At 39.6% G+C, this 13779-nt stretch overlaps 1 protein-coding gene across 1 annotated transcript; it reads left to right on the forward strand.

Moving 5' to 3' along the window:
- The first annotated feature begins 2187 nt into the window (after positions 1-2187).
- LOC122057819 (mediator of RNA polymerase II transcription subunit 33A-like) lies at positions 2188-13569 on the forward strand. Its single transcript, XM_042620121.1, has 12 exons — positions 2188-2584; positions 2738-2848; positions 4264-4611; positions 4828-5147; positions 5266-5357; positions 6357-6717; positions 7141-7351; positions 8038-8152; positions 8310-8471; positions 9461-10127; positions 10722-10928; positions 12203-13569. The coding sequence occupies exons 1-12, from the start codon at positions 2298-2300 to the stop codon at positions 13315-13317; spliced, it is 3996 nt and encodes a 1331-aa protein (XP_042476055.1). The 5' UTR covers positions 2188-2297; the 3' UTR covers positions 13318-13569.
- Positions 13570-13779: the final 210 nt, after the last annotated feature.

Genomic DNA, 13779 nt, shown 5'->3' on the forward strand with positions numbered 1-13779 from the left:
TAAATTTTACAAACATTAGCTTTAGCCTAGTGATGATAGCTTCGACTTGATGAGTCATCGCCCATGGGAAGAGGTTGTGAGATTGAACTTTGTCGTATGCAAGTGTGTATGATGTATAGAAGTAGGTGGCCGTTGACCGTACTAGTGCGCAGTAGGCTAGCCAATGGCCAATAATGCTCAATAAGATAGAGTAGATAAAAAAAAAATGATAAATTTTACGAACACTAGCTTAGCCTAATGGTGGCAACTCGGTTGTGAGATCGAAACCTATCATATGCAAGTGTGTGTGGTTGGGTATATATAGGAGTAGGTGGTTATTGGTCCTACTAGCGTCAAGTAGGATGGCCAGCGGTACTCGATAAGATAGAGTAGATATATTAAAAAAATGATTATTTTACGAGTAATTTTTATTTTGTATTTTATAATAAGGATTTTAGATGTAACGTAAATGAAATTTCATATCTGGAATGATTTGGAATTAGTAATATTATCACACGAGCTAATAATTTCAATAACTTCTTTTCCAAGTTTGAAAATTTGTTTTCCTCCCCCTGACACCCCTTGCAATCAAATGAAAATTTGTTTTGATTGGAGCTTTAATTATCATAATCAGATTGGTTGAATCAGCTGATTTGGAATGGAATTGACCAAACACAATACCCAATTCGATCAATTGGGAGTGATTAATGCATGTTGGATTTCTAGAGTTCAGGCAAATTCTACCCAAATCAGATTGAGTTGGTCTTAGAATCGGCAGAGCCCAATGCAAATTCCGGTTGATCTGGAGCGACCAATGAAAGCTAGTGGTTCAGGGCCTTAGGCCGATTCCAACTGATTTGAAATAAGAATCGATCGAATCAAATCTGGATTTTGATTAATCCGAAGCAACCAATCCGTACCAGATTTCTGAAGTTCATGGCGTTTCTGAAAAATTAACTATACCAAATCGACTCCGATCAGGATTCCTAATTTGGTAACCTTGGTTTTGATGAGTTGATGGGTGGTCTAGGTCTACGGACCACCATATTTTCATAATCCTCAATTATAAGGCCCTGTTTGTTTGGTGAAAAAAGAGTAGAATGGAAATAAAGAAAGTGATATACTTTGATTTTTTTTCAAAAATTAAAGGTGTTTGTTTGGATGTGATGATAAAATAATAGATAATATCATAATATGTATTAAATGCTTTGTCTACAGCGAATTTCCCCCACACTATTCTTCTTCAAAGTTCTCCCACATTTGATAGGATTTTATATTAAATATCCAAAAATATTTGAAATTTTTATTAATTTTAATATAGAAGGAGAAAAAAATAAATAAAACTCTCCATATGTTTAGACATATAGAACAGTTCAGAGAACCTTTATCTTTTATTAATTTACCTCATCTTTGTTACTTTTTTCTTTTAATCAAATCTAGCTTGTACGTAACATAACAAAGACAGCAACGTAAATTCCACGATTAAAAGCACCTAACTATAAGATCCGGATCAACATCTCAAGGTGTTTAGAGTGGATGAAAATTATTGGTCAGAAGTCGGAGCCATTTGATTTACAGTTAAATTGGTCCTATCAAAACGAGTCCAATGTCAACATCTTATCATAATCTTCATTCTTAACAGCTTGGACTAAAAAACGCGCTTAGAGCTCACTAAACTCTAAAAAGGTGTCATAATTGTAATTTACCTAAACCACCAAACTGCCTTTCTGACTCTTAATTTAGTTTTACTGGAATCGCAGTCAAGAGAATGTGGGGTCCATGAGTGAGATGTATGGAGGTGTACGTAAGAATCTACACACCTGCTTGAAGATTTTTTTTTTTATTTTTTTATTTTAGTTAAAGAGAATAAGACTCCATCTAAGGCATGACCTATGCCAGCATTGTCTATCTCTTTTCCTTCTCGTGTGAAGAAAGAGGAAGACACATAGGCCACACTCACCGATAGAAAACCATTTATTAGAAACAGTGAACAAATTTTTTGGATAAATGATCCGAATTAATGTCGAAACCTATCAATTCCGACACCTGGCCGATCCTATATCGATTCCGATTGAATCGAATCAGATACAGTACCGATACCGATATCAATTCACATGGTCCAACCGCCCAACTAAGTGGGCCACCCAATGATACTATATGTGGGCTAGGGTCCCAGACCGTCCATTGAACCTTTTTGCCTAACAAAAATCTCTGCTGGGTTCCGGGGGAGGAGTTCGCCTTCTCCTCTCTTAAATGGCTTATTCGACCCCTGCTCCATGAGATCCTTTTTCGAGATCGATCTGCTCGGAAGATGAGAAATGGCTCTTTCCGTGCAGACACAGACGCAAACGACCTTGTGGGGCAGTATTGTAGAGCTTACGAAGATTGCGCAGGAGAAGGGTAGTGATCCTCTGCTATGGGCAATCCAGTTGTCTTCGACTCTCAACTCCGCAGGTGTTTCTCTGCCTTCCAAGGAGGTCGCGCATCTACTGATTTCTTATATTTGTTGGGAAAACAACGTTCCAATCACATGGAAGTTTCTCGAGAAAGCGTTGGCGATGAAGATCGTGCCGCCGATGCTGATTCTTGCTCTTCTCTCTCACAGGTCTGTGGCTGCATCTTCTTCTTCTTCTTCTTCCTCTTCTCTCTGTTCTGGTTTGATTGATGTGTTGAAAGTGTTGTGTTTGTGTTTTGATGTGAATGAAATGAGATAAAAAAGAGTGTTGGTTAAATCATATGAAACTCTTCCCTTATGCAGGGTGATACCATGGCGACAGTCCCGGCCAGCAGCTTACAGGCTTTACATGGAACTCCTCAAGAGACATGCTTTTTCATTTGCATCTCAAATTAACGGACAAAATTTTCAAAAGTGAGCTTTTCTTCTTCTTCTTCTACTTATATGACTTTTTTTTTTTTGAATATACATCCCTTTGATTTTGAGGTAGTTAGACTTCTCGATCTCTATATGTTCAAATTAACGGACATACCATTGCAGGGTCGATTTCTTTTCTTGCTACACTTAGAGCCCTATGCTTAGGTCTTCCAATGCTCCCCCAGGGAAAAAGTAGTATAGGAAATGGTAGCTTGGTCGGTATGTACAGTTGGTATCACTTTGGAGAGTGATTCTGAGGGTTTTTGTATCCTTAGGTTGAATCTAGTTGGAACGGTGTTTCCCACAAGAAATTGATTATCAGGAATGACTCCTTCATTTTTCACTCCTTTGAGGCAGCTTTTCAAATTGAATTTTTTTTGCTTCGCAATCCTAAGAATCATTTATTCATTTTTGTGGGGGTTCACTTGTACTAATATTCATTTATTGTAAATATCACTTTCTTGAATCAAATTACTGCTTCCCAGAAGAATCAATCTGGCAAAAAGATAAGGTACCTGAACAGAATCAAAGTCTGTTAACAATCACAGATTCCTAATCAGAATGGAGATCTGGCAAATGGAGGGAAAAGATTAATTGTTCATCCTATTGGATCGAAAATGGAAAAGTCTAACTAAAAAAGTAGACTTATGATATCTTTACCATTTTATTGTTTAACTGATTCTTTTATCTGCCTGAGAAGATAATACATACTGCCATGTCTCCTCCTAAGAGGGCAGTTGTGGCTTTACATGGCTTTTTGAGTCCTAATGCTAGACTGCTAGGTTGCTAGCATTACAGCCCTGTATAGAATGGAAAGGTAAAAGAGGATTCCTCTTGGCAATGCTAAATAGTTTGGTCAAGGCTCTTGTGATGATTTGCTGCTCCTGATGATGATAGCAACAATGAATATGATGAGGGAAGGAACAATGACTGTGATGACAACAATGACAATGCTAATAAAAAAAAGATGGTGAGGAAAGAAATACTCCTGAAATTGGCCGAGTTATTGAACTTATGAACTGGAAAGTGGAAAGAGGGGTCCATTTCAAAAGTACCTACAGAATGTACTTATCCTTAAGGTTAGAGCACAATTCCTAGAGGCTAGAGAAATTCAAAGAGCTTAATTCTGTGAGGTACATGCAACTAACCCCTGAAAGAATGTAGTACTCTTGACACTACTAGCCAGAATGAAATAAAGATACAATTAATCTTTTTGAGAACAGAGAAAATCTATGCTCCTTCTGTCACACCTAATTTCTGGTGATGATGTGCCATTCACAGTTAATTGCATCCGGACCTAGCTGTTTTCACATTCTTTACTAACTCTGTATGGGTGTGACCTTGTATGATATCCTTCAAATTAATGCTATTATTACTCTTCTAGTTATTTCTAACCTATCTTTATTATGCAGGATCTTGAAATCGGTGGATGATGTTCTTCATCTTTCTCAGATTTTTGGTCTTCAAACATATGAACCAGGGGTGCTTGTAGTTGAGTTTGTTTTTTCAGTTGTATGGCAGTTGCTTGATGCAACATTAGATGATGAAAGATTGCTGGAACTGACCCCAGAAAAGGAACCCAGATGGGCAACTAGGCCAAGAGATATGGAAATAGATGATAATGAGAGCTTTGATGGGAAGAGAACCGAACATTGTGAGAAGCTTCACAAAACAAATATGGTTATGGCTATTGAGCTAATTGGGCAATTTCTGCAAAGTGAAGTAACCTCCAAGCTTCTTTACTTGGCATGCCAAAACATGTAAGGGCTTCATATCCTTCAAATAGTCTTTCTGCTGTTTGTTGTTAATCTATTGTTAGTTGTGTATGTTTAATTTATATGTATAATTTATTTAGAATTTTTTTTTGTGCAAATTTATTTAGACATTTAATAACTAATCTCAGCATGGGTTTTATCAGTGCTTCTAGGGCTTAATTGATAGGTGTTTTACTCTTTACACCCTTTGAACCTTCTTAGGCCATCACATTGGGGAGATTTCATTCAGCGGTTGCAACTGCTTGCAGAAAACTCATCCGCGCTCAGGAATTCGAAAATATTATCTCCAGAGGCTCTGCAGCAGTTGATATCAGATAAGCGCAAACTCTTGTCCCGGAAATGCAAAACCAGTTCACAGCGAGAATTCCATGCAGTTTTGGAGTCTGGGTCACTTACTTCTTGTGCTGGTCAGTGTTATGGTGCTAGTAGGTCTGCACTTTGGCTTCCTATTGATCTGATCCTAGAAGATGTAATGGATGGGTACCAAGTCACTGCAACAAGCGCAATTGATACACTTGCTGGTATTCTGCATTTTCTGTAGTTCAGTACCATAAATGAGTTGCTTTCGCTGCTCTGTTGTATTCCATTTTTTATCTGCTGGTGTCCATCATGGATGACAGATGGTTTTGGTTCATACAGGTTTGGTAAAATCTCTTCAAGCAGTTAATGGTAACACCTGGCATGATGCCTTCTTAGGTCTTTGGATTGCAGCTCTTCGGCTTGTTCAAAGGGTAAGACTATCTTACAAGGAGGATGAATATTATCCCATAAACTGCAGACTTTTTTTACTTGGGTTTTCATTATGATGCTTGATTGGAAAATACAAGCTGATGTTTTATTGCCTTATGGTACATTTCTGCCCTTGTTTCTAGAAAAACTGGTGGGTGTTTGATTTCTTGGGCTTTTCTGACTGTATAGGGAAAATGCTACTAATTAGGGGATCTTAACCATCTGATTTTCCCCTAAAGTTAAATTTGTTAGAAAGCTAGAGTAAACAGTAATGGCTCGTGGTCTTGAATGTGGTGATTAGATGTGTCCTCTTCGTATTATTTTGGATGTGCCCAAACAAAGTGGCTCCTTACCATCACCTGGGTATGGTCAATCCTTGTGGGATGTTGGTCCACTTGAATTAAGGGGTGGCAAATTTTACTGCCTTTTCGACCCAGTAAAAACTGGGTCCTGACAAGAATATATTGTCTGAAATCTGGATTCAGACGAGAATACTTTGTCTAAATTGAAGACTGGGTAGTGTTCCAGGTTGTGTTACCTGGTTTCTTTAAAATTAACCTAATGTGTTAAGAGTTATGTCATTTAGTAGATTAGGTTTTGAGTTCAAATATTATAAATAGCATATTTTGATTTTTTATGCTCAAAATTATACTCAGCAACAATGCTATGCGGGAATCAAAGATGAGTTGAAATGTCATTTTTGACAATCCAGTTTGGGCATGAAGAACCCTCATTGGAACTGGTCAAACATGGACATAATTTTGGTTGAAAAGTCCATGTTCAGACTGTATCAAGGCTGGAGAAATATCTAGAGACTTGTCACGTCCAACCTGGATTCCAGATTTGTTGGGCTGGATTTTTGCCGGCTGTTTAATGAAACATCTAATCGATGCTGTGTCCATTGGTCAGAAGTCTTGTATTTATGCTCCTTGGGAGCTTCCTATACTTCTTTCTGAGCTATAGACACTGATTCACTTTCATTGTTTTTTGATTTACATTAGGAAAGGGACCCCATTGAGGGTCCTGTCCCTCGAACGGATACCCGCTTATGCATTTTACTGTGTATTACAACTCTTGTGGTTGTCGATCTTATTGAGGATGAGGAACTTTCTTTAATTGATGAGGCAGAACATAGTCCCACCAATCAGTGGAAAGAAAAACAGGTTGGAGGGAAGCTTCGGAAGGATTTGATATCCAGCTTACAGATATTGGGTGATTATGAGGGCTTATTGACCCCACCTCAATCTGTTATCTCTGTAGCTAATCAGGCTGCTGCAAAAGCCATGATGTTTGTTTCAGGCCTCACAGTTGGGAGCGGATACTTTGAGTGCATTAACATGAATGACTTGCCAATGAACTGCTGTAAGTAACATGCTTCTCTTTCAGCATCAGAGAAATGATTAAATGATGATCCTTTCTATGGGGTAGTGCAGGCTCCAAGTGTTGGCAATACTTGTGGCTTATGTGCATGGAGTGGGACTCACCCCTCAATATGTCTTACCTAGAGTCTCTCATGCTAAAATAAAACTCATTGGATGATGGCAACCACCCACTTTTTTGGGGATACATGAACAGTGGATTGTGTGTGCCATGCATCCTGGAATGCTTTTGATAGTTCATACTGGGGTCTTTCTCCCAGTGGCATATGCTTACCAATCAATATTTCCTATTCCAATTTTTTCAGTGCTTTTCTCCATTTGGATTTTACAGTTACAGTTTCTCAGCTGTCTCTATTCTAGTGCTTGAGGTTTTCTCTGCTGATATACCATGGACATTTGCTTGCAGCAGGAAATTTGCGGCATTTAATAGTTGAGGCTTGTATTGCTAGAAACCTACTGGACACATCAGCATATTTCTGGCCGGGTTACGTGAATGGACGCATCAACCAAATACCTCATGGTATGCCTGGCCAAGTGCCTGGCTGGTCATCATTGTTGAAGGGGGCTCCACTGACTCCATCAATGATAAATGCTTTGGTTGCAGCTCCTGCTTCAAGGTATGCTCACATATGTCCCCCTAAATATTACTCCATTGTTCTATTCTACTTGTGGAAACCTTCAGAAGCGTCTACTCCTGGGAAACTTCTTTCACAAGCTCACATCTAACCCTGCACTTTGCAATCTTATATTTTCATGTCCAGCTGTATTGAGCATGCATCTGTCAAATATGACTTTGCTCCTCTAATTTGAATTGTTCAGAGTTCCTATTTCCTATTTGGATTCCAGATATCATTAAAACTTCAAAATTGTCTTATATTTGTGGCTCACATTCAGTCGAGCAAAGTCCCAAACCCATGGATGCCATCTAGGCAATGCCTTAGGCTGTAGGTTGATTATATCTGGCTATCTCATTAATAGTCTTTCAATTCTTCTGTATTATCTTACCCCTGCAAATATTAGAAACTCGGTGAATGGTCTGAGGGACCGAATTTCATGTACCAGATTGTTTGGGTTGGTGAAGTAGGTCATTTTTTTCTGCTTGAGTACCACAGTGGGTGTCTGAAAACAGAACATGTGTGGGGTTCACATTCTTGCTTTATACCCTCCCTGTGAGTTTTGGATGAGTTCCTAGTCTTCTGCATGTTTCTTTCCTGAAAATAGGTATATCAGATTCCTTTTTTTTGTTTTGTAAATTTACCCGTCGGTAAAGTCACTGAATTTAAGCTCATGGATTTGATGGAAGCTTAGCAGAGCTTGAGAAGATTTTTGAGATTGCAATCAATGGATCAGATGAAGAGAAGATATCTGCCGCTACCATTCTTTGTGGGGCATCTCTAATTCGTGGTTTCAATGTTCAGGTATTGACTTACTTTTCATTATTGATTAATAAATGTTAGATGAGTTCCTGGTTAGCTTCTCTTTTGGCTTTCTTAACTGACTGAAGAGAAACCATTTTCTTTTTGGCTGGACTTTTGTATGACTGTTACAAGTAGGCATTGTTTTCTTTTCTTGCAGGAACACACTGTTCAGTTTGTCATAAGATTGCTGTCACCTCCTGTTCCAGCAAATTTTTCTGGGAATGAAAGTCATTTAGTACATTATGCTCCCATGCTGAATGTTCTTCTTATTGGAATAGCATCGGTTGATTGTGTTCAAATTTTCTCATTGCATGGCTTGGTAGGTTCAGCTTTGCCAACCCCCCATACCTCTCTCTGGACTCATGACCAAATAAACTAAATGTACCAGCTCAACTACCGGCACCACCACCCCCCACACACAAAAATAAAAAAAAAAATAAATAAATAAAAGAGAGAGAGAGATCTCAACTTGATGAAGCCTTATATCAACTAATGGGATCAGCTACATGGGTCCTGTTTTGCCATGCAACAGTGTTTTTTTTCTTGAGGGAGACAGGCACTGCAATTCACGTGTTAGTGGTAACATTCCTTTATTGTATCAAGGTATCCTCTCACCTGATTGAGGTGATGCATGCACAATTATATATGCATGTGGCTAGGGAGCTCAAGATGGTAGCAGAGACCTTCCATTTGACTGGGTCTTAGAAAATCCAATAAAGAAATGAACATATGTTTTACTTTGGAAATTGCTTGTCAAGTTTTGCTCCTGTACATTTTGCCTCTACGCAAGGTAAACTATGATAATTTTGGAGTTCTTAAGGAATTACACGATTAATGAAGATAAACATTCATATGCTGGTGATACACGTACCTGTGCCCTTGAGGTATGATTTTGGGCTTTAATCCTAGAGGTGTCCCACCAATGTTAATAAGTTGATGGCATAGTTGCCATGGTGCCAAGGCAAGAATAGGTGGGCGCTATGTTACATGGTATATTTTACATATTCCAAGTATTTTTCCATTTCCTGGGCATGTTTTCCATAGTACAGTATATTTCCTTCATCATCTAGGTATAGTTGCCTCTGGTCACTCTTGGACATCAAGGCATGACGCCCAGGTGACACAGACAACTATGGCCTATAGTCCATCTTTACAGGACATAAAAACCTGACAATTTTACTGAATAAAAGGATAAGAGGGAAAGCAAAGAAAAGGAACGATACAATAGCAGCATATACATAGTGAACCTTCATGAGAGACATAGACTAATGTTTGTCACTTTTGCTTTCCTTTCACATATCACATCAGATTCCAGAGCTTGCTGCTGCGTTGATGCCAATCTGTGAAGTTTTTGGGTCAAGTGTGCCCAATGTCTCGTGGACTCTCACGACAGGGGAAGAAATCTCTGTCCATTCAGTGTTCTCAAATGCATTTATTCTTCTATTGAGGTTATGGAGGTTTAATTATCCACCTCTCGAACCTGTCATGGGAGATGTGGCACCTGTTGGGACCCAACTAACTCCCGAATATTTGCTATTGGTGCGGAACTCCCAATTGGTATCTTCTGGGAACACACTGAAGGATCGAAATAGAAGCAGGAGACTGACAACAATTACTAGTCCATCATGTACACAACCCATCTTTTTGGAATCATTTCCAAAATTAAAACTATGGTACCGTCAACATCAAGCTTGTATAGCTTCAACCCTCTCTGGTCTTGTTCATGGAACCCCAGTCCATCAGATTGTTGATGTACTTCTAAACATGATGTTCAGAAAGATGAATAAAGGAGGAAGCCAGTCTTTAGCTCCGGTAGCTTCTGGAAGCAGTTGTTCTTCTGGTCCTGGAAGTGAAGATGCCTCTTTGAGGCCCAAGTTACCTGCGTGGGATATCCTGGAAGCTGTTCCCTTTGTGCTTGATGCTGCTCTTACAGCCTGTTACCATGGAAGACTGTCCCCCCGTGAACTGGCTACAGGTAAGCTCTTAACGAAGTGGAATGGTTTTTATATGCCATTCTATGTATGCAGTTAGAAACTGATCTTCTTCAGTTTTGTGGTTCACTTGACTGCGGTATCATTAAAGACAGAATTGAGACTAAAAAGATTGTTGCAATGTTCAATGTTTTCTTTCCTTTTCATTCGTCCACCTCGTTCTTATTATTGAAAGAAAGAGTACAAGTGTGAAGGATTGTCCTTGTCCTTTCTGTTTATCGGGCACAAAATAAAATGTGATTTACAAAGATGATTCAATTCATTCAATGGGGTAATTTGAAAGCTAACACCATGCAGCATTGCTAAATGTCAAGCTGCCCCTGCCATGATACACTGTCATTAGTTCTGCAGTGTATGAAACATGGTATGCACTAATTAAACAGGAAATAAAGCATGCTTTACTGGTGATGAGCTGTGTGATACCATGTTTTTCGGGGAAAGTGGTGCTACCGTTTTGAAGTTCTGCTTGATTACATGCTATTTTTATTGACCCATTCTGACCAACTAGTTAGGGTTGGGTGTCTAGGCTTAGTTTGAGTTGACTTGTTACTTACACATCTCTCTAACTTTTATCTCAGGGTTAAAGGATCTAGGTGATTTTCTTCCTGGATCTCTGGCAACAATTGTGAGCTACTTCTCCGCTGAAGTAACACGTGGTGTTTGGCAGCCTGCTTTTATGAATGGCACTGATTGGCCTAGCCCGGCTGCCAATCTGTCAAATGTTGAGGAACAGATCAAAAGAATTCTGGCTGCCACTGGTGTCGATGTTCCAAGCCTTGTTGCAGGTGTTGTCTTGTTACCATCAGTAAATTTTTTTAATTTTGGTTTGTGGAATATTCCTGTAGTGCCACCCCAAAAAAGAAAGAAGAAAAGAGAGAGCTTAGTACTTTGGAAATATCATGCAGCATGTCGTGGGACCATGGATTTAGAAATCAGAATTGGATTGGGATATTGGCTGATTTGAATTGGAATCAGCCGTGCCCAATCCCAATTCTTGTCATTCCGGAACGGGCAATCCAATGGGGGTTTCTAGGGTTCTGGTGGAATCTGGCCAATTCCTGCTGATCCAGAATGGAATTGGATGAAAATCGGCTGGAACTGATTCAGATCCCGATTGCTTGTTTTAAAACCCTGCATAGGACAGCTGGAATATATGCTGAAAATATTTGAATTACTGAGATTTTACGTAGATATTTTCTAGAACGCATAAACTGTTCTGGATAGGGTCTTGATCTGATGAGGGGGACTGGACACATGATTTTGGTTTCTCACCGTCAGATTGGTGTCCGGGGGGATCTATGTCAATACAATGTGGCATGTGTCCTAAAAATTGATCTTTAGTTAAACAATCGAAGCAGCACCTCAAGCGAGGGAAGTTAAAAGTAGAACTAATATTTGAAAGTATTTATCAACTAATTTCATAGCGTACTCAGAATCCAAATTATCCAATCTATCGTATTATTCTGAATGGTTTGTTGGTTAAGATGCAGCCTGCATTCTAGATTGGATCCTCAAATTAGACAGTTATGAACTTGGAATATTCATTGAACATTGCTTGGATTCTGAACCATCTGGTACCTTTTCTCTGTCTCTGGCTTTCTTTGTACCTTACAGCCAGCAATCTAGATTGGATCCTCAAATTAGACAGTTATGAACTTGGAATATTCACTGAACATTGCTTGGATTCTGAACCATCTGGTGCCTTTTCTTTGTCTCTGGCCTTCTTTTACGTGCGCAAATGTCAAGCCACTTACAGTCTTAAATTATCTACTATAGCATATTATCTGAATGGTTGGACAAAATTCAGTCTGAGATATCCTCGGATTAGGGATTGGACAGTTAAAGACATTATGGCTTTGTTTTCTTTGTTATCATACTTTTAGCATTATTTTTTGAACTTCTATATATATTGGAAAATGAGATGTTCGTCAAATTGGTAATAGGAATAAGAATTTGCTATTCTTTTAGAGGATATTTCATGGTTTAACAATTCTTTTTTGGGATAATCATGGTTTAACTAGTTATCCATTCTTGTACATTTTTCATTTTTGACTGGCAGGAGGAAGCTCTCCAGCTACACTTCCGCTGCCCCTGGCTGCCTTTGTGAGCTTCACAATTACCTTTAAACTTGATAGAGCCTCAGAACGCTTCCTCAACCTGGCTGGCCCAGCCTTGGAGAACCTTGCAGCAGGTTGCCCATGGCCTTGCATGCCAATTATAGCCTCTTTGTGGGCCCAGAAAGTCAGGCGTTGGAGTGACTTCCTTGTCTTCTCTGCATCTCGGACTGTCTTCCACCACAATAGCGATGCAGTGGTTCAGCTCCTAAAGAGCTGCTTCACTGCTACACTTGGCCTGAATGCTGCACCTATCTCCAACTGTTGTGGTGTAGGGGCGCTTCTTGGTCATGGCTTCGGCCATTTCCATGGAGGGTTCTCCCCTGTTGCCCCTGGGATCCTCTATTTGAGAGTATATCGATCTGTCAGAGATATTATGTTCATGACAGAAGAGATTCTCTCTCTTTTGATGCAGTCTGTGAGAGAAATAGCAGGTGATGGGCTATGGAAAGACAGAATGGAGAAATTGAAGAAGACCAAGTATGGAATGAGATATGGTCAGGTTTCACTTGCTACGGCAATGACGCGGGTAAAGGCTGCAGCTTCACTAGGGGCTTCATTGGTGTGGTTATCTGGTGGTTTGGGTCTGGTCCAATCCTTGATCAAAGAAACTCTACCATCATGGTTTATATCTGCACATGGATCAGATCAGGAAGGAGGGTGTAGTGGGGCAGTGGCAATGCTGAGAGGTTATGCTCTGTCATACTTTGCTGTCCTTTGTGGAACATTTGCTTGGGGTGTGGACTCAAAATCATCTGCCTCAAAGTGGCGGCCAAAGATCCTCGGGGCTCACTTGGAGTTCTTGGCGAGCGTGATTGATGGGAAGATCACACTTGGTTGTGATTTGGCCACTTGGCGAGCCTATGTGTCAGGGTTTGTGAGCCTGATGGTTGCATGCACTCCAACATGGGTGTTGGAGGTGGAGGTGGATGTCCTAAAGAGACTGACAAAGGGATTGAGACAATGGAATGAAGAGGAACTTGCCCTGGCTCTGCTTGGAAGAGGTGGAGATGGGGCAATGGGTGCAGCTGCTGAATTAATAATCGAGAGCGAGTTATAAACTTTACTTGAACTAACATTTTATGGGTTACTGATTGTACATTTAGCATTTTTGTACACTAGTCTGAATAGGTGAGGGAGATGATGTTTGTATCGTAGGAAAGCTTACTTCTCCAACTGGTAATACCCTTTTGTTTCGCTAGGGTTCTTCTGTAAAAAGTTCATTATTGTACCACAATCAATATGAGAAACAGTAGAAAAATGTAATCTGAAATGAAATTTACAGGGATGGATTTCAGAATTCTACAGTTAATCCTTTATGTCCAGTTGGCCTCACGTATAAGCATAGCTGGGTCGGGCAGATGTTGCTCAACTTTGAGGATTTAACTATTGTTTGCTTGTCTTGTGCAAATCAATGCTGACTACTACAAGTTGGGGAGCCCTTGGCTGTCTGCAAATTTTAGTCCACATATGGAACAAATGTTCATTTTTCTCTTCATTAGATTTTTTTTTTTTTTTTTTG

This window comes from Macadamia integrifolia, chromosome 12 (assembly GCF_013358625.1).
Source record: "Macadamia integrifolia cultivar HAES 741 chromosome 12, SCU_Mint_v3, whole genome shotgun sequence".
NCBI classification, from domain to species: Eukaryota; Viridiplantae; Streptophyta; class Magnoliopsida; order Proteales; family Proteaceae; genus Macadamia; species Macadamia integrifolia.

Coding starts and splice junctions, on each gene's coding strand:
- LOC122057819 (XM_042620121.1), top strand. CDS start 2,298: ATGGCTCTTTCCGTGCAGACACAGACGCAAACGACCTTGTGGGGCAGT. Junction 5,148..5,265: donor CGCAATTGATACACTTGCTG/GTATTCTGCATT, acceptor TGGTTCATACAG/GTTTGGTAAAATCTCTTCAA. Junction 5,358..6,356: donor CTCTTCGGCTTGTTCAAAGG/GTAAGACTATCT, acceptor GATTTACATTAG/GAAAGGGACCCCATTGAGGG.